Source organism: Condylura cristata, unplaced genomic scaffold (genome assembly GCF_000260355.1).
Source record: "Condylura cristata isolate star-nosed mole 26May11 unplaced genomic scaffold, ConCri1.0 scaffold00022, whole genome shotgun sequence".
NCBI classification, from domain to species: Eukaryota; Metazoa; Chordata; class Mammalia; order Eulipotyphla; family Talpidae; genus Condylura; species Condylura cristata.
Window position 1 is genome coordinate 19845718 of NW_004567123.1, and position 18863 is coordinate 19864580.

The 18863-nt window shown below is 56.6% G+C and overlaps 1 protein-coding gene across 1 annotated transcript; it reads right to left on the minus strand.

Moving 5' to 3' along the window:
- Positions 1-734: 734 nt before the first annotated feature.
- BPIFB3 (BPI fold containing family B, member 3) lies at positions 735-18765 on the minus strand. Its single transcript, XM_004686969.2, has 16 exons — positions 18698-18765; positions 16979-17103; positions 16142-16298; positions 14131-14235; positions 13563-13703; positions 12238-12301; positions 10616-10676; positions 9811-9902; positions 9498-9677; positions 7612-7665; positions 5510-5680; positions 4605-4672; positions 3161-3203; positions 2384-2447; positions 1786-1862; positions 735-1029 (listed from the first exon to the last, which is right to left on the minus strand). Exons 2-16 carry the CDS (start codon positions 17091-17093, stop codon positions 1000-1002), a joined length of 1422 nt encoding a protein of 473 aa, XP_004687026.1. The 5' UTR covers positions 17094-17103; positions 18698-18765; the 3' UTR covers positions 735-999.
- Positions 18766-18863: the final 98 nt, after the last annotated feature.

The following is an 18863-nucleotide window of genomic DNA, read 5'->3' on the forward strand; positions in this document are numbered from 1 at the left end:
GGGGTGGATGGGTGGTGGGTGATGGATGGGTGGTGGGCGACGGATGGGTGGACGGATAAGCTATCAGTGGACAGCTTTCCAAACTGGGCTCCAATGCTCCTTTGTTCCCCACACCCAAACCCTTTGAATCAATCTCCAGCACTCTGTTGGCATCTCTTCACTCAGGCCCACTCATAAATGTCCACGGGGTGCCCAGATGAGCAATGGGAGGACCCAGGGGCTGAGGCCGAGACCCTGCTCCACATCTCTGCCTCTCGTGGCCTTGCGCAGCTGGCCCCCTGCCGATGTGCCCACGAGGCTTTTGCTGGCTCTATCCCGAGGTGTGTCCTGGCGGGGTGCAGCTATCCTGGGGGCTGCAGCTGGAAGGTGCACCCCCAGGGCAGGTCCATCTTGCTTATCTGTGCTTCCACGACGCTGGCTCCTTCCTTCTCTTTTTGGGAGAGTCCTGTTCACCCTCCACACCTGAGCTCAGATGTCCCTTCTAAGAAGTGTCTCAGAAAGAGAAGCACATAGACTCAGAGATGATGAAAGAGGAGAGGGGGGGGATGGTGAGACAGAGAGCTGCAGCCAGGGGGAGGCAGGACCGGACACAGGAGCTGCCCGGGTCAACCAGGTAAGTTTGGGAAGCAGAGCCCCAGGGACTGGGCCCCGCTGCACGGATGCACACTTGGGACTGGGAAGGCACCGAAGCACAAGGGGTCCCTGTGTGCTTGGGGAACAAACCAGCCAGGTGGTGCTGAGATAGAGAAGTAGTTTATTGAAAGTTCGGGACTTGCCACGGAGGCCCCAAGCTCCCTCCAAAGCAGAGTCCCGTGACAAACCTTGCCACCCCCACCCCAGACGGGGCCGAGCTGCAGGGTCAGAGCACCTGGGTGGGCCTGGGTGGCTAAAGGACACGGTCACCGACACAGGCTGGAGGTTGGGAGGGAAGTTAAGACAGAGTGGGCAGGTGGACAGGACTCTAGCCGTCAACAGAGAGGGACGGTGGCCGTCGCAGCCTCAGGATTTCACAGTCAACACAACAGCATTCTGCAAGGAGCGACAATTTTCAGGTAAGCCCGGGTCCTGGTGCCCAACACCCCTGCCACACCCCCACTCCTGCACCCATCTGTGTCCTCCCTGCCCTGGGGTTCGTGCTGGACCTGGAACACAGCCGTCACTCATGAGGTGCATGAATCAACAAATGGATGAACGACCAGGAAATGTCATCCAATCTAGGGCAGGTCGGTGACTTCGGGATTTAAGAGGCCCAAGTTCAAGGGCCATTTCTGCTGCAAATTTACTCCGTCACCTTGGGCCAGAAATTGGATCTCCTTCAAGTCTGGTTTTCATCTGAGAAGTAGGTCAGAACTCTGTTCTGCTCACACCCCCGAGCGGTTCTAAGACTTGGAGTTGTGCTGCGTACAGAAGGCTTGCAGCTGGTGCCGCTATTCCATAAGAAAGCGTGTCCCGATCTAGGGGCCGTGTTGCGTGGAGAAGGCGTGTGCTGCATTGTACTTAGCCCGGAGTCAGGGCAACTGTGAATCTGTGCGTGAACCTGCAGTTCCACCCTACAAGCCGAAGTGTGGCTTAGAAAGAATTCTCTGGCTAATTGGCAATGTCTGTCCTGGGCAGGTGAGAAGGCAGGCAACACCGATTCACATAGTGTCATTCCTGTGCTGTCACTTGTAAATCTAGGAGCGATGTTGAAGTGGGGCAGGCACAGACCAGATGGCGAAGCACAGGAGTTTTTCTTGTGAATTTTAAGTAGGACTCTCCAGATAGCACCCCATTTGGGAGACATACCTCTATGATTTCCAGGGCCGCATTGGCAAAATTGACATTGAGAACCTTAGGCAGGGGGATTCCAACACCCAGGTCCGCTGTAAAGAGGGAATGGTTGAAAAGAAAGATGAATGGAAAGCTGAGGTAGGACCTTCAGATTCCTTTCCACCATGTCCCTTGATATAGACACTTCTCTTTTTGAGGACTCAGGTTTCCTATTAGCAGACTCCTATGCATGCTCCTAAACCCAAACCAAAATGCCCCTTTCCTGAATTGTTATCAGTGGCTTCCTTCAGCAGAGCTTCTTCAAATTTCTGTCAAACACATGCACATTCTTGGTCATCTATATTCTGGTCTTTTGTTTACATGACTATTTCCCTCTGGACTGCGAGCTTGAAGACAGAACCCAGATCAGATAGCAATCAGGGCCCAGAGGCTGTTGTGATGTGATGCTATTCAATGTTGTTTGAATGGGACACAGCTTTTGTATCTTAAAAGTAGAGAACAACCCATTCCAGCCTCAGCATCTCTGTCAGAACAATGAAGAATGCCAACAGGTTCAACCACCTCAAGTTGAGACAACCCATACATCCAAAAAGGCAGTGAAGGATGTCCCTACCATTGAGCTTCGGCACGTAGGCTGCCCGGACCACATCACTGAGCCATTCTTGTAAATGGGAGGCCTGCAGCAAGAACAGGTGGGGTTGGAGGCACAGCTTCGCGGGGAGCACAGCCCTTTCCGGGTGGGGGGACCTCCAGGGTCCAGCTGTTCCAGCCTAGGGACACAGCTTCCAATGGGAGCAGGGCCCTGTGGGGTGGACTGTCCACTAGAGACTCCAAAGGGCACTCTGTGATTGAGGCTGGCTGTACTTCAAGCCTAGAAGCTAGAACGAGCTGCCTTCTTAGAGGAAGGATCTGTGAGACCTAAAGGAAAGCAGCCTGAGAAAGGAGGAGGAAAATGTGGCCAGCTTCAGTAGCTGTCTAGTCAGATTCCTGTAGAATATTATGTGCATTAGAATATTCTGAGAATATTCTAGAACTTGAGACAATCTTGAACTTCAGAACTTTGCAAGAAGCAGGACCTAGAGGCTCTGAAATGTGAGAACTCTCTGGGTTCAGGAACCTCATTTCATCACAGAATTTTGAACCTTTATGAGTTTCCAAGACTTCAGAAAATCACGAGATCCCCTAAGGTGATGACTATTTTGCCAAGATATATGCACATAAATAGACACACACCTGCCCTGGTGCTCGCCCACTCTGGCTTGTAGGGGCAGAACCCAGACTGGAGCAATCAGATTATATGGCCCATGGCTCATTCTCCCCACCCCCTGCCACCCCCCACCCGAAGATCCACCCCACCACCGAGCTGCTCACCAGCCCTTCAAGAACTTACATCAAAGGAATGGGCAAAGGAGGAGGCCAGTTTGACACTGATCCTGGTGGAGAGAAGAGAGAGGTTGAGGAGCCCCCATCCCCAGCACACCTACTGAGCAGTGCTCTGCACCCCACCCCACCCCCATCAGCCTGCCCCACCACTGATCGCCAGCATCAGACAACAGGAGATAGGCCAGCTCTGCCTTTGTCCAGCCTCAGCCAACAACTCGGCCTGCCCACCTATATAAATGGACATGGAGGCGCCTAGCCTGCCGAGATACCATGAGCACCGTCCTGACTCCCTGGCCCGTGAGCCCTGGGCTGACCCCTCTCTGAGGAACAGGCCCCCCAGAGACCGAGCACTGTTCACAAGATGTCCACAGTGTGGACCCGCAGGTACTCTCTGAAGACAACTACCACCCATGGCCCAGACGCATGTCGGGGCTGGAGCTCAACACACACCTTTCTCCCAGAGGGTTGAGGCGCGAACAGGCACCAGGACAGAGAGACAGACCCAAGGCCAGAAATGGGGCAGCAGTGAAGCCTGGCGAGGGCAGGTGTAGCCTAAGGGGGCTGAGGGTCACTCTAAAATGGGATCAGGCGGGTCTACAGCTCAGCCCAGGCAGGTCCCAGGGACCGCTGAGACAGGCCCTGCATCTGGGGAGGGACAGGAAGGCCCAGCCCGGGTCACGGTGAGAGTCCTGGGCCTGGAGATGAGCAGCCCAGATTGCAGGCCTGCTTCCAGTGGTCATCCGCCGTGACCGCGTGGGCCAACAGTCAGGGCCGTGTGTGTGTGTGAGGAAGGACTGTCAGCAACATCGCCATCTCGGTTATTATTATCACCAGCCCCTGTTACACTGGGGGCGGGCAGATCAGAGAAATAACAAGTCCCGATAGACACAGCACTTTGCAACAGTCGAGGACTCGTCTGGGTCTCTGTGGCCGACTCAGGGGCCGGGGCCTCCTCACAGCAGGTTTGTCTCGGGGCAGCCTCTGCACCAGTGCAGTGGTCAGGGCCTCTAGAGTCTGCGACTCTGAGCGCCAGCGGCCTCATCTTTAAAATGGGCAGAACTCACACCCTACCTGGCAGCTTCTGGAAGATGCTGGTAAAACACATAGCAGGGCCCTCCCCGGTGGCGAAGCGGGTTAAGAAGCTAAAGACTAAGAAGCTAAAGACACTTCAGCATGAGTTCGGGTGACCCACATGGCGCGGCAGACCTCTCCTGACCCTCCCGCTGCTCCCCTCAGCAGTGTACTTCGTAGATCTACCTGTTCTGCTCCCCACTCTGTCTCTGGTAAACCCTCTCACCCTCCGCATCTCTGGCCTGTACCCCACTTCTGTATGCATAAATAAAACAAATCTTAAAAATAAAAAAACATGTAGTAGGTGCCCAATTAAAGGGAGGAGGCTTCTGTCGCCCCCAAATTCTTGTTCCTAAAGCTAAAGCCAGGACCCCCATTACCGTTCCAGGGACAGGGTGAGGTGCAGCTTGGTAGCCGAGGGAGACAGCTGGGCATTTAGAGTCAGAACCTGCATGGGAAGAGCAGAAAGCGTTCCCCTAGGGTTGGGCAGAAGGAGCCTTAGCCAACAGGTGAATTTCCCACACTGCTCCCTCCGCTGACCCTCATCAGGCCTGACGGGGAGATGGAGAGATGCGGCCACGGGAGATGGGTGCTAGGGTGCTCGGCCATGAGGGAGTCACTGGAGGTTCCAGTGCTCCACACCAGAGTGTTCAGATTGAGGGTGATGTGTGCAGCGTGAGAGGAAGTTGTGGGGCCAAGGGCAGACCCTTAACCCAGCTGGCAGTGGGACAAAGGTTAGTGTCCCCGAGGAGATGATGAAGAGGAGCCGACAGCACACCTGGTGGGGGACCCCACGTGGGCAAAGGCAGAGGACTGGCCCCCCGAGCACGAGGCTCAGTGTTCGAGGCTGGGGAAGGAGCCCCTGAATCCCAGGGCCTGGGTGCCAGGGCAGAGAGAAGGGAGAGGACCCACCTCTGCCCACATGTATGTTTGGGGAACTCTAGAGGCGAGGTGGAGGGGAGCATGTAGAAATGGGGGGCGGGAGGACGTTGGAAGTCATCCTGAGCCCAGAGCTCTCTGAGCACAGAGCCAGAGATGGGGACGTGGGAGGATCGTGTCACCCCAAGAAGCAGAGCAGACAGGCCTTGGGTGGGGACAGATGTGCAGTGAGGGACCAGACAGGCATCTCACAGGGTTCCAGGGCCTCAACGCAGATGACTCCCTGTGCTATGCACGCAAGGCCTCTCCCCCCCCACCCCGGTGTTGGGGGAGGAGAGGACGGGGAGCTCCCATGGTAGTCTGGAGGTCCACCCTGCTCAGACTCCAGTGCTGGGCTCCCACTCACCCCGCTCAGGTCGAAGAGTTCTTCCGGGGCCTCCTTCTCCTGGTAGGACTGCACACGGATGGTCGCTGGGATGGAGACTGTGGCCTTCTTGTTCTGGAGTGTGATGGTGGGTGCTTCCTTCACCCGCAGTGAGAGCAGGAGGTTCTTGCCTGGGGTCAACCTCCCCAGGGACTGAAGAGAGGTAGGGGCAGAACAAAGGGCATGAGGGCAGCTTAGATGCCACAGCAATGGAAACAGTCAGCGAACATGCATGGACCACCCGATGGCGGTCCATCCGGGCGCTGGGGCGTAGCCTGCACCAGACAGGCCTGATCTGAGCCCCAGTAGGCTGACAGGCAGGTGGAGAGGCATGAACCCATGGAACAAGCCCATCACACTCCTCTCCCTCGAGTCCAAAATGTGCCCTGAAACATGCAACCTTCTGTGACCCATCGCCTGGCCTTGCCACCATCTCCCCTCCCCCCACGGCCTCCTCATTATCCCCTCCAGAGTCATCGGCCACCTTGCTGCTCCTCCAGCATGCTGGAATCGCTTCCACCTCAGGGCCTTTGCATGGGCTGTTCCTTCTGCCTTGCAATTTCATCTCAATACCTACATGGCTCCCTCCCTGCAGATCTCTGCTCAGAAGTCACCTCCTCAGTGAGGTCTCTGCAGAGCATCTTTTTAAAGAACACTAACCTGTGCTCCCAACCCCACTCAGATCGAAAAGGGCTTGGCCTCGACTGAGCAGCTCTGTTCCCCATTTCCCTCCCGGAATGGCATCCCCTGGAGCACAAAGGCCTTTGTCTACTTATCACCTTTCCTTTTGCTGCACGCTCAGCACCTGGCACAGCCTGGTGCAGAGTAGGCACGTGATGAACTTCAGTGGACTGAATGAATGAAACGGGGCAATCGGGAAATTCTGCATCTCATAATCATAACTTCAGAGAACAATGGCAGAGTCACAGAAGCTTAGAATCACTTGAACGTTGAACTCTGCGGGGCAACTTCCCAAGCCAGACTTCATAAAGACAGGAAATCACCAGATTTCCCATGGGGAGAGCAAAAGCGTCCACCTCTAGAGATAGACTCAGCCTCCCCGGGCTGGGGGACACAGCCTAACTGCTGCCTCGGGGGCCCCTCTGCTTCCCCTCCACCGCCCAGCAACAGCACCCTCAGGAGTCCCTTCCAGATGTCCAGTCCCAAACCCACCCCTGACCTGAGGTTCCTATGCTCTTTAGTAAAGGCGAAGCAGAGGCCCTGACCACACCCACTAAGGTTGATTTGAATTATAGCCTTGAAGGATGCATAGGTGGGTGTTCTTTGTATCCCCAAACTCAACCACCCTCTCCACTCAGTAGAAACCTGGATCTTCCGAGCCTCTTTCCATCCTCTATCAGATTCTATTGTTAAATAAGGACCTTGGAGTCATCCTTCAGTTTCAGTGAATTGAAATTCTCACAACTGGGAATTTGCTGGTTCATTCCCAGCTGAATGGAAAACTTATGTCAGGTCTTTTCTCCGTGTACTGATGCCCATTAGTCAAAGTCCCTGAATATTTTCCCTTCCCTCCCCAGTGCCAGTGCCCTGAGTCTTATCTCTAGCTCGATCCCTGCCCCAGAGGTGACCACATGGCGCGGCAGACCTCTCCTGACCCGCCCGCTGCTCCCCTCAGCAGTGTACTTCGTCCATCTGCCTGTTCTGCTCCCCACTCTGTCCCTGGTGAATCCTCTCACCGCCCCTGCACCTCTGGCCTGTACCCCAGTTCTGTATGCATAAATAAATAAGTCTTTTAAAAGACCATGACTGAGTTGAAGTAAGGAAGTAGAGGGCAGGGGCCAGTATCCTGGAAAGAATCTCCTATTTTTTGCTTGATAAAGAAGCAACACCACAGGACAAATGCCCACTTGACTTCTGGGACAGTTAAATCCTGGTCCTCCCCTCTCTTAGTAAAATCTGCTATCAGGAAAAGATATAATGTTAGTCACTTACACTTTAGTATGAAATTGGACTCAACATTCAAATCACCGTTATCTGGGGAGCAGTACTGAGAGATCGTGGAGTCTATTCAGGTGCAGCAGGAAAGAGCTACACTGATCAAAGCGCGTGAGAACATTACTCACCTCAGGGATCAAATTCGTCAGCTCTGTAGTTGTCAATGGAACATTGCTGGGAACCTGGGCCCAAGACCGAATTGAGGAGGGGAGGTGAATAAACAGACAGGTCAGGGATCCCTCAGCGCACACCGAGCCTCTGTCCACGCCCAGCCCCTCCACCACAGTTACACACACTAGAGGCCTTTAATGGCTGGTGCTCGTTGAGTATTTACTAAAAGCCAGATGCACCCTCAAGGTTTTGCACGCTTTTGCTCACTTCACCTGTACAACAGTTCAAAGCAGTGGATTCTAGGACAACCCCCATTTTACAGATGGGGAACCTGAGGCTGCTGCCCTGGGGTTTAAGCTGGTAAGTGCTGACAGCAGCTTTTGACCAGGAAGACTAGTTCCAGAACTTTGAAGTCAGTCTTCCAGGGTGCACAGTCTGAAGGCCCTGGATCAGACCACAGATAGTTTTGCCTTTTACCCAAATAGTATATTCAAAATCTATGGATTTATCTCCAGTATTTACACATCAGAAATTTTCATAAAAATTTGCCACTTTCTCACTAAAAAAAAAAAAACAGGAAAATCTTGTCCCCCCGGGCTGGCACGGAGACAAAGACTGCAGCCGCCAGAGACAGGCCCAGCCCCTCGCCGGTGCTCCGGATCCCTGAACTACACATACCCTCCTCACAACAGACCTGTTCACCCAGGACAGACGCACTGATGCACGCTCTCCTGCTCAGAAAGATCCCCAGAGACACCCAACACACAACTAGCCCCATGGGTGGGCAGCTTCCGGTTGTGGCCTTTGATGCCCTGCTTTCTTTCACACACACACACACACACACACAACCACACACTGCTCACATACACACTCATTCTCACTCTCAAAATTCTCTGCCTGGACCCTCCCTGGTGATGCAGCAGGTTAAAGCACAGCACTAAGAAGCTAAAGCCACTTCAGCATGAGTTCGACCCCAGCTTGCCCCGGAGGTGACCACATGACGTGGCAGACCTCTCCTGACCCGCCCGCTGCTCCCCTCAGCAGTGTACTTCGTAGACCTGCCTGTTCTGCTCCCCACTCTGTCTCTGGTGAATCCTCTCACCACCCCTGCACCTCTAGCCTGTACCCCAGTTCTATACGCATAAATAAATCAATCTTTTTTTTAAAAAGTCTCTGCCTGACTATAACTGTTCCCACCCCCACCCCTGCCTCACAACAAGAAGACACCTGCCTCCCAGGCCCTCTTCCAAGTTTCTCCTCCCCAGCCCCCTAGGTAAGAAAGTGCTCTCTGAACCCCACCTGCAGGAAGTGAGTGATCTCTTCAGGTAGTGAGCCCAGGTGGCTCAAAGCTCACTGCCTTTGAAGAGAGCTAAGACTATAGAAATGCCTCTGGGTGAGGCCTCTTGGTGGTGGGCCTTTTAGCATCTGTGAGGAGGTGAAAGTGGTCAGAATAAAAGCAAAGAGATCTCAAAAGCTTCAGAACAGGTGTCTAAGTAACCTTTGGTATAGTTCAGTCCTAGTGTTTTTCCCTCCAATTAAAAAAAAAAATAGTGGGAATGTTAACCATTTACACTTTAGTGTAAACTGGACTTTGACTCTAGAAGGGCCCATCTGGTGCAAAGATGAAAATTTACCTACATTTCACATGTTATTTCTGACCAGTTGAAAGTAAATTCTTGAAGTGTCATGTTGAGAAGGATTTGGAATTTCCATTCAAGTATAGCCAACAGAGGGCCATTATTAATAGCAATATCTACCACGAGGACAAGAGTAGGCATGTGCCTGTACACCTCTATCAATTCTCTCCAGAAGGGAGCTGTTCAAGCCTAATCAGTGGTGACGTAGCTAGGTCATCAACAGCACCGTCAAGACACAGCAGGGGAGCGGAGCGTGTCACACTCGCCTGCTCAGGGGTGATGTCTATGTCGAGGGCACCATTGGTCTGCAGAAGTCCAAACACAGTATTGAAGAGGTATAGAGGCACAGTCACTTGGGATGTGTGGTCCTGCTTGGGGGGCACCTTGGCGGGGCGGCGGGGTTTGGGGAAGTCGATGATGTCACCAGCTACGCTCTTCACGATGGGCTGCGGGGGCAAGAGACAGAACGGGAATGTGACAGGGTCACTCGGCCACCTGACTTTGGCCCATCCCCTTGCTGGCCTGTGCCGTACGCCCCTCTGCCTTCCAGCTGTGGGCAGGGCCTCGAGGAGGACTCACGTTGATGTCCAGTTCTATGTACTGGTTAGAGATGATAGGAAGTGTTGCCAGGGTGAATTCCACGGATCCGAGAGCCCCAAGGGGCACCAGGGCTGCACGGGGAGAGGAGGAGGGAGAAAAGCCCGTGAGCCTGGGCCCCAACAAGGCAAGCCCACTTACCTATACTGAGGGTCTGGCACTCTGCTAAGTGTCCACCGTGCTACATCTATCACCCCACTTTACAGATAAGGAAACTGAGGCTCAGACAGAGGCAGTCCATAAGCGAGACAACCAGCAGTGTCCACGTCGGGGTTCTGCTTCCAGAGCAGGAGCCGCTGACCTCGCTCCGCCTGACTGTCACCTGAGCCACATACAGAGACACCTCTGCTCCATGTTTTCCATCCTCTCCACATTCTTGAAAGTCCTTTTGTGAACTCAAAAGGCTGCCATGTTTCCATCAGGCTGTGTTTCCAGGGGCCGCTGTGTTCTGGGCTCGGCTTCCTCACTCAGTTTCTCTTGGCCTTGGGCATTTTGGCTGTCCAGATAACAGCACTGTCTGCCTCACGTTTCTGACCGAGCCAGACACACCGCACGTGAGCTGTGCGTGGCTGGAAACCCCGGAGATGGAGACTGGCTGGCTCTGGGGCTCCAGGCCCCTCTGAGAGGCATCAGCCCCGATCTCCCCGGTTAGACCTCCTGCTCCTCTGTCCAAAGAGGAAGTGAGAGGTCCAGAACTCTGCCCTTCCTGCTCCCTGGGGTACAACCCCCCACTGGGGAGCAAGAATAAGAGAAGGAGCAAAGAGAAGGTGGGTGAACCCCGACTTACATAGCACAGCCCCCAGGAGCTCATTCACCACGCCCAGCACAGTGTCCACCACAGGGCACAGCTGCGTCGGGAGGAGACAGATGTTACGGGAAGTGGGAAGCGGGCGCAGAGACCTGTGCCATCTGTAGGTGTTTTGCTGTGTGATCCCAGGACTGGGGGGGCCACACACGGAGGCGTGTCAAAGGGCAGGCTGGGTGGCGTGCAGGCCAGCGGTAGTGACCTTGTCAGGAAACTGAGAAGGAAGCTGGGGAGACATCAGAGTCCAGCCAGGGGTGTCAGGACAGGCCCTCCCCCAAGAAGACAACGGCAGCTGTTTCCTCTGAGGCCTCAGGACGCTGCCATCCAGGTGGGCACTGGGAGGATGAGAGGGCAGCCTGCAGAGGGGTGCCCCTGCCCTCCACAGAGGCAGGCCTGCACCCCGGGGAGTCCACAACTGTGTGTTCACTAAAACCCCTGTGCGTGAGAGCAGGGAGCAAGCGGTTTGGCTTCCAGAATCCTGAGTCTGGGAATCACAGAACCTGAGCCCAAGGGAGCAGGCTGGGCCCCGCCACCTCCCGGACCTCTGAGGCCAGGTGTGTCACAGAAATGAGGAGGAAGCCAGCCGTGCTGAGCTGGGTGGGGCAGCGGCCCCCTGGCGCCAGCCCCAGCCGACCTTTCGGGAAGGAGGCCCCTGCGCCCCGGGCGGCCGATTGCACAAGGGAAGCCAGAAATCAGATTGTTCAGAGAAATCTCCAATCTCTAAATGCTGGTAATTAACTCTTATTTATAAGACCTCTTCGAGTCACACAGAACCTGTCCTGCAGCCAGGTGATCTGGTTAGGGGCTGGTGGAGGCCTCGTAATGTGCCCAACACCCTGTCTGAAACCACCTGAGATGGGCCTGGGCTGGGATCCTTGTTGCTGGGGGGGTGGGGGGAGGTCCCTTCTTGCTCTGAGTCTCTTTCCTGAATTGGCTTCTTCAAGCCCAGGGCCTGGTCACCCACCCCAGGTTCCCAAGCCCTTGCCACCTCCATGGATGTGCTTCACTGGAGAGGTCTTGCCAGGACTGGGGGTCAGTCCTTTGGCTTTGCTGGCTGTGTGACCCCAGAAAACCCCTCCCCTCTCCTGCCTCAATAAAAGACCAGTTTTTCCCAAACGCGACTTCTAGGCCCTGGGGGAAGCACAGAAGGCCCCAGGCAGCCAAGGACAAACCACCCTGACCAGATTCATCACAAGGTGCTTCTTACAGCACATTAAGATACAGGCCTGGGCTTCTCTGGACAAGACTGCCAGGCACGGGCATCAGTTTAAAATCAACAAGTGGCCCAACTTTTCATTCAAAACTAGTTCAAAGTCAATAATAATGCAGGTGGCGAAGACAGAGCAAGAGGTTAGAAAAGGACTCGGGTTTGGGGGCAGGGAGCCATCTGCTCGGAATTCAGAGGCCTGGGGTGGGTGTGCCATTCCACCTACATGCTCGCTCCTGGTGGCTCCGGAGCTGGGGGCAGGCCAGGATGGGATTACCTGGTGGGCGTGGAAGGGACGCACAGCCTAATCCTGCCTGGCGCCCAGATTTACTCAAAGCTGGGGGAGCACAGGCACGCCCAGAGGGAGGGACGTGCCTGCCCGGGGCCCCACACTCACCAGTCCCGGCAGCACCTTGAAGAGTGTCTGTTCCACGATCCCAAAGAGCGGTGCGGGCAGCAGCCTGGGTAGAGCGAGACGCATGAGTGGGCGGCCACGGCCGGCCAGGGGCAGCCCACCCAAATGGCTGGACAGGGTGGGCACTTGGGGCTCCGGATAACTCCTGCCTCTTCTCCTGATGGTGCTGACGGGGCGCTGGAGACCTGGGCTTAGATGGTGGCCCTGTCTCACCATGGGATCCCACATTTCAGGTCCCCCCTCTTCTCGAGGCCCGCCTTAAAGACTGTTGTTGCCAAGATTAAGTTGGAATGTGCGTGTGTCTGTCTGTGTTCCACATGTCTGTCCCTTTTGTCTACTCCAGCAACTATGGACAAGTGACATTTGGTCCTAGAACTGTGTGCCTGACTTAGAGTAAGGGTTCAATGATATCCTTCGGACGAATGAACGATGACTGTTTGTTGACAGACCAATGAGTGTGGTCTGAGGATGAGAAGCGCACGGAGGTGAGCTCAGGTCTGTCTGGAGACTATGTGGGGACAGAAGAGGGGGTGTCCATGCACAGGCCACCAGCGTCATTCTGGGCTCCACTTCCCCCAAGAGGGAGCCCCCCAAAGCCCCTCCACCTCAAAGGAGCAAGACAAGATGCCCTTCTGGAGACAGGAGGAAGCCTGGCTCACCCTATTTCTGGAGCTAACAAAGAGCTGTCCGATTACCCATCACGACTCGGGGCCACCCGACAAAATGGGGGAGGGTATGGGATTCAGGCTGGAATGTCCAAATTCTGAGGGAGACGCAGAGTGTGAGGCCAGGGAGGGGACAAGTGCTGTGGGAGGGGGCAAGGGGTGCTCGAGGAGTCCTCGGGTCGGAGCCCAGAGATCAGTGCATATCTGGCCCTGCCTCAACCTGGGTGTGACCTTGGGCAAGTCACTTGTCCCATGGAAGTGATGTGTGGGGCCACGGCTTCCTGAACAGATGGGGAAGAGGTGGGTGTGAAAGTGCACGGGGCTTCAGGATCACCAAGTGTAAGGCCTCATTACAGGCGGGACATGCAGGAGTTCCCTTGGGATCGCTGCATGCCAGGCACAGCTGAGAGCAGGCTGAGATACCCAAGGGTGGCGGCCACAGACAGTGGCTGCCCCAGCTGGCCGAGGGGGCGGGCAGGGTCGCAGGGCGCTCAGGAGCGGCGGGCAGGCTCCAGCTGGGGCAGAGCTCCTGCTGCCCGTAAGGGCAGGGAGGCGCCCACGTGAGCTCAGGTCCAGCCTAGCCGGCCACTCCCAGGGACCCAGGAAATGCAGTCAGGCGGCCGGGCCTGCCTGTGGACTCACCCCGAGAGCAGGCTGATGTGTCCCAGCAGGGTGCTGCAGCGCTTGAGGATGAGGATGGGTGTACCCCGCGGGCTCATGCCCAGTGCCACCCGCGAAGACACGTTCACCTCGGCTGCCAGCTGCAGAAGGCCCCCCAGGGGGCTGCGGGGCAGGACGCTGGGTGTGTGGCCAGGCTGCCGGCCCCACCCTCCAGGGCCGCCTCAGCCACGCCCACTCCGGGTGTCACTGGGGCCCTGAGGGGCTAATGGGGTGGCCCTGCAGATGGCCTGGTCCCCAAGCCCCCTCTCACCCCTGCCCCATTTACACATCCCTCTTTCCCCTCCCACCTGCAGTGGGCTAGGGGTCTCCAAAGAGACAGTGAGATGAAAGTTCTTGGGGTTCAGTGGGGTGGAGGTCCCTGGGTGGGAGTGGAACAGTAAGGTGGGAGTCACTTCAGAGCACACAGGCGAGAGGAAGGAGGGAGGGACTAGGAATGGATAGTGAGGAGGAGGCACACAGGGTGGGCGTCCCAGTGGGGCCATGGGTGGGATGGAGAGCAGGAGGGTGGAGGTCTCGGGGGCACACTCACCCAGAGCCATGCAGGCCCACCTTGGTGTGCAGGCCCAGCTGCACCCCAACCCCTGGCAGCAGCTTCAGCGACACCGTAGGCAGCGTGAGTTCTTCGATCTTCAGGCTGGGACGTTAGCAGGGAAGAAGCCACTCACCCCGGGAACCCCAGCACTAGTCCCTCCCCGCCAGACCCTCCCAGATGAGGCACTGGCCGAGGCCAAGAGCCTCCATCCAGCGTCTAACCCATAACAACAGCTGCCGGCCCAGCTAGTCCCCTTTCTGGGTCTCAGTTTCGTCACCTGTGCGGTGAGGCAATGGGAGAACCCACTTCCCAGGGACGCTACAGAGACAAGTGAGCTGGCAGTGCAGGAGCTGGGGTGGCCGGTGCTCCCGACATGCGGCCTCTTCGCCAGAGACCCGATGCAGAGCGTTCTTCCCACCGGCCCGGCCTCACCCCTGCGGCCAGCTTCGCTGTCCCTCCACTGACGCCCCAAAGGCTCGCACATCCCAGGCAAGTGGCTTGGCAAACACAAGTCCCCACGCTTCATTTCCCCTCTGTCCCGGGCTTTTGCACAAGCAGCTCCCGCCATCTGCAATGCCCTCTCTCCTCTTCCTCCCCCCCCACTGTCCACCTTCAGCTGGCTGACTCCTCTTGGCGCTTCTGGCTTCAGCTAGGTCTCCACACCTCCAGGAGCCCTCCTCCCGGCTTCTGGAACTCAGGGGATGCCCTCCTCCAAGCAGCTCTCCGGCCTTGCAGGGCTGGCTCGGCCCTGAGCTCCCGGGACCCCCAGCCTCGGGCTCTGCAGCGCGGGGCTGTGGCAGCAAGGGCAGTGGCCGGCTCCTGCTAAGTGCCAGCCTCACCAGCAAGGGAACTCTGCAGTGGGAGGGGGCCAGATCTGCTCATAGGACTAGTAGTTGGTATCTGTTGAGCATTTACTGGGTGCCAGGCTCTACTTTTGCTGCTTGACAGTGTGCTGGAGCAACCACGAGTAACCACGCACAGGGCTGCCATTCCAGCCCGCAGTCCAGAGTCCAGCTCTACCACTAACGGAGTGCGTCTTGCCACTCCGTTTGCCCACCCGTGCAGTCAGGACCTTGGAGCACCTGCCGCAGAGAGACACTGGAGCATTGGCCCCCCCAGCCCCCTGCTGTCCATCTACCTGCTGTTGGGGGCGGTGGGCATCCATTCCCCCTTCTTCTGCTCCCAGCACCCCATTTCTGCTTCCTGTCGTGACTTTCCCCATCCCCTGGCTCCTGGTCTCAAGCCTTCCCTGGGCTTGTTACTTCGCCTTCCCCTCATCACACCACCCTGGCCAGTTCCCACCAGCCCGGGGCAGACAACACGGTCTGTGATTGAACGCTCAACACCACCCCCAACTACCACCACTCCCTGGCGGTGAGCTCAGGTGGCCCCTACATTACGGCTTCAACCTCCTTACCTGTAAATGAAGTTGATAATAGTCCCACCTCTGGATTCCATGAGATCATTCAGTTAGGACCCTCACCACCGTGCCAGCCACACAGAAGACCCTGGCTAGCTGGTTATTAAGATATTCATTTATCCTAAATATTTGTGAGCATCTATTACTTGGCAGGCACTGTTCATGATTACGGGGACAGTGAACAAGCCAGACAAAGTCCTAGCCCTCCTGAGGTTTATCACCTGGCAGAGAGGACAAGAAACAAACCAGTAAAATATATGAAGGCAGGGAGGGGAAAAGGAGGAGCTAGTCAGAGCAGGGCTCTTTGAAGCAGATACCTGAAGAGAAGAGGGCGGGAGCCATGCGGATATCTGGATTAACCCAGAGAGACCAAGCAATTTGCCCAGGTCACTCGGCAGATGAACTGGACTCAACACCAGAACTGAACTCCTCAACCACAGGGGGTGCGGCTGTCCCTGCAGGCTCTGTCCTGGGGCTCCCTGTCCAGGCTCCCCAGGCCATTCCTCTGCCTGACAACAAGCTAAACCAAGTCTTCCTGTAGCGAGTGGAGCCGGTGGGTAATCAAGAAGCCACATGGCTGGCACTCACCCAGAGAGCTCCTCAACAACACCAAAAACCCCTCCAAAACTCAGCAGGCCGCCTCCTCCGAGCAGTCCTCCAGTGCCCAGAAGGCCCTGGTTCACCGATGTGACCGTCCCCAAAACATTCTGCAGAATCGGTCCTCCGACCAGCGAGTTCTGGATGGCTGCAGAGGCGGCGAGGGGAGGAAAGTTCATTTTACAGGTGGGGTATTTGGGCTCAGAGTGGTACAAGAACTTGCCCACAGTCATGCAGCAAATTGGTATCAACTGTATGACTAGGACGCCTGACCCTAGGCCTTCATATGACACCAGAAGGGAGAGTGGAAGCAGAGGACTCGATCAACATGAAGGAGGCAACTGGCACCCCACTTGGGCACCCCTTGCCCGCCTGTGCAGGTTAGAAGGATAGAGACGAGGGGTGCCTCCTGGGGTTGGAACAGGCAGGGTAGCCTCCTTAAAGCACCTGCTGTTCTGCACGTTTCTGTTCTGTCTCTGAGCTATCACTCTAGGCTGCCAGGTCCTGGAGCACCAAATGGCCACTAGTTGCCCACCCAGGAAAGTCAGCTTGCCTACGGCCTCCCCCGCCCCAGCCACCCTCCCCTCCCCAGGGCCACCCGTACCACCCAGCCCACCTCTCTGAGGCAGTGAGCACCCCATGAGCTTGCAAGCAAACTGTGAACGCCCTGGAGAGACTCAGCTTCTCCCAGGGCCCTGGGGGGCCTACTCTCTGCACATGAGAGCTGCAAATGGCTCTCGTCTGCTCCTGAAAGCAGGTCCTCTGCCCACTGCAGTGGGGTCATTTACACTGCAGCCGGACCCCTCCCAGACCAGCCGCTCCGCTCACCTTTGCCGAGCTCATCCTTGTCGATCCGAGCAAGCGTGCCCACTGTCTCAAGCAGCCCCTGGCACGGAGTCACCAGACTCCCGAGGAGAAGCAGGGACCACAAGCCCAGCATCATCGGTGCACACCTACGAGGGAAAGAGGAACTCCGAGGCCCTCCTCGGGCCCTGCCGGTGCACCTCGCCAACCTGCACCCCCCAGGCCTCCGCTGCCCACCTGCCAGCTTCATCGGCAGGAAAGCCCTCTCCCTGCAAACCTGAGCCCCGGGTAACACTCGCACAACCTGGCACAGCTTGCAGCATGCTCTGCAGGCTCCAGGGAACTTTCCAAGCCTCTCTCTTATGGGGCCCCATTTCACAGGTGGGAAAACTGAGGCCCAGGGCCAGGAGAGTCCCCAGCGGAGGCCGCAGAGTTCATCAGTGCCGGGGCCGGGATTCAAGCCCCAGTCCGGCTGACTTAAAAGTCTTAGTCCTCTGCCACCCTGGCGAGGCTGGGCTGGTCTCTGGAAGGCGCATGCAGGGGGCCTCCCCTTCCGGGGCAGGATGGGAGTTCTGTTTCTGGATCTGCTTTCCCCTTGGCTCATGAGGCCATTAAAGAAGGTGTGGCTGATTGGAGACGTCCAAACACTGAGAATTAACATGTCCCATTTCTCTCTTCCTCCTCCGCCCCCATCCCGAATGATGTTGAACGGAATGAGGCGGCAGGTGGTTAGCTCGCTAGTTTCCAAGAATAGGATTTTCTTTATGGAAGTCCATACCCGCCCACCCAATCACATAGCCATCTGTCCCCTCAGGTCGCCCCCATTTAAATCCTTCTGTGGTGCCCCACACTGCCCTTTGAGATAGAGCCCAGGTCCCCTTCCATTCACAAGGCGCCAGCTTGTCACTTTGACCTCCTGGCTCTCAAACAAGGCCAGCCCCTGCCCACCGCGGGACTTGGCACATGCAGCTTCTGCGAGGCTGCTTCGTCCTCGGGTTCTTTGCATGACTGGCTCCTCGTCCTTCGGGTTCTAGACAACTGTCACCTACTTGGAATGGCTTCCCTCCTTGCCCTTATCTTCAAAAGTCTGTCGCTAAACATCACCCAGAATATTTATTTTAAGGCGCTCATCACAATTGGCAATTGGGCATCACATGGTTGTTTCCTTGTTTGCCATCTCCGCATTCTCCCCGAGGTCAGGGGCTCTGTTGAGGGTCTGTGTGCAAGGCTGTGTGCCGGAGGGGATACCTGCGGGTGGGCCAGGGGGGTGGCAAGCCAGCCACACCACTCACCAGCTTCTTGCCCTGGCAAAGCCTGTCTGCCCGGAAGGCAGCTTTTCCTCCTTGCGCAGGTACGAGAAGCGCCATACGATCTAGCAGCAACCTTGGCAGTGCCTATCTGCCTTCCCAACACACGCCCCAGTTCCCCGCCCGCCCCCCGCCCCCCGGGTCCTCACAGGAGACATATTCCTAAGTGGGAAGCCAGCTGCATTCTCTGGCATCGGCAAAAATACACAGCCCTGGAGCGCAGTCCAGGGGCCGCCGTCCTCAGCCCACCTGCTTGCCTCTGTCCCTCTTTGGGTCCTAGTTTTTCCATCTGTAAAATGGGCCTTTACTCCCATCACCCGCCAACTGCCCCCTGCCTTTCTAAGGCAAATTTTTCTATGCCCATTATTCAGGTGCGATAGCAGGATGCCAACGGCCAGGGTCTGGTCAAGGTCGTGGCTGCCGCAGGCTGCCTTACCGGCTCCTGCAGCTTCACAAGGGGCGGGTGGGGGCTCCTGGCCTCCTGCTGGCTCCTCCACTGACCAGGGCCTGCGGCTGGCCCTTATATGCCCACACAGCTCTGGGGACACAAAGGGGCACAGCCGCCAGGAACCCGTCAATGTGTCATGTCTCAAGCAAATTGC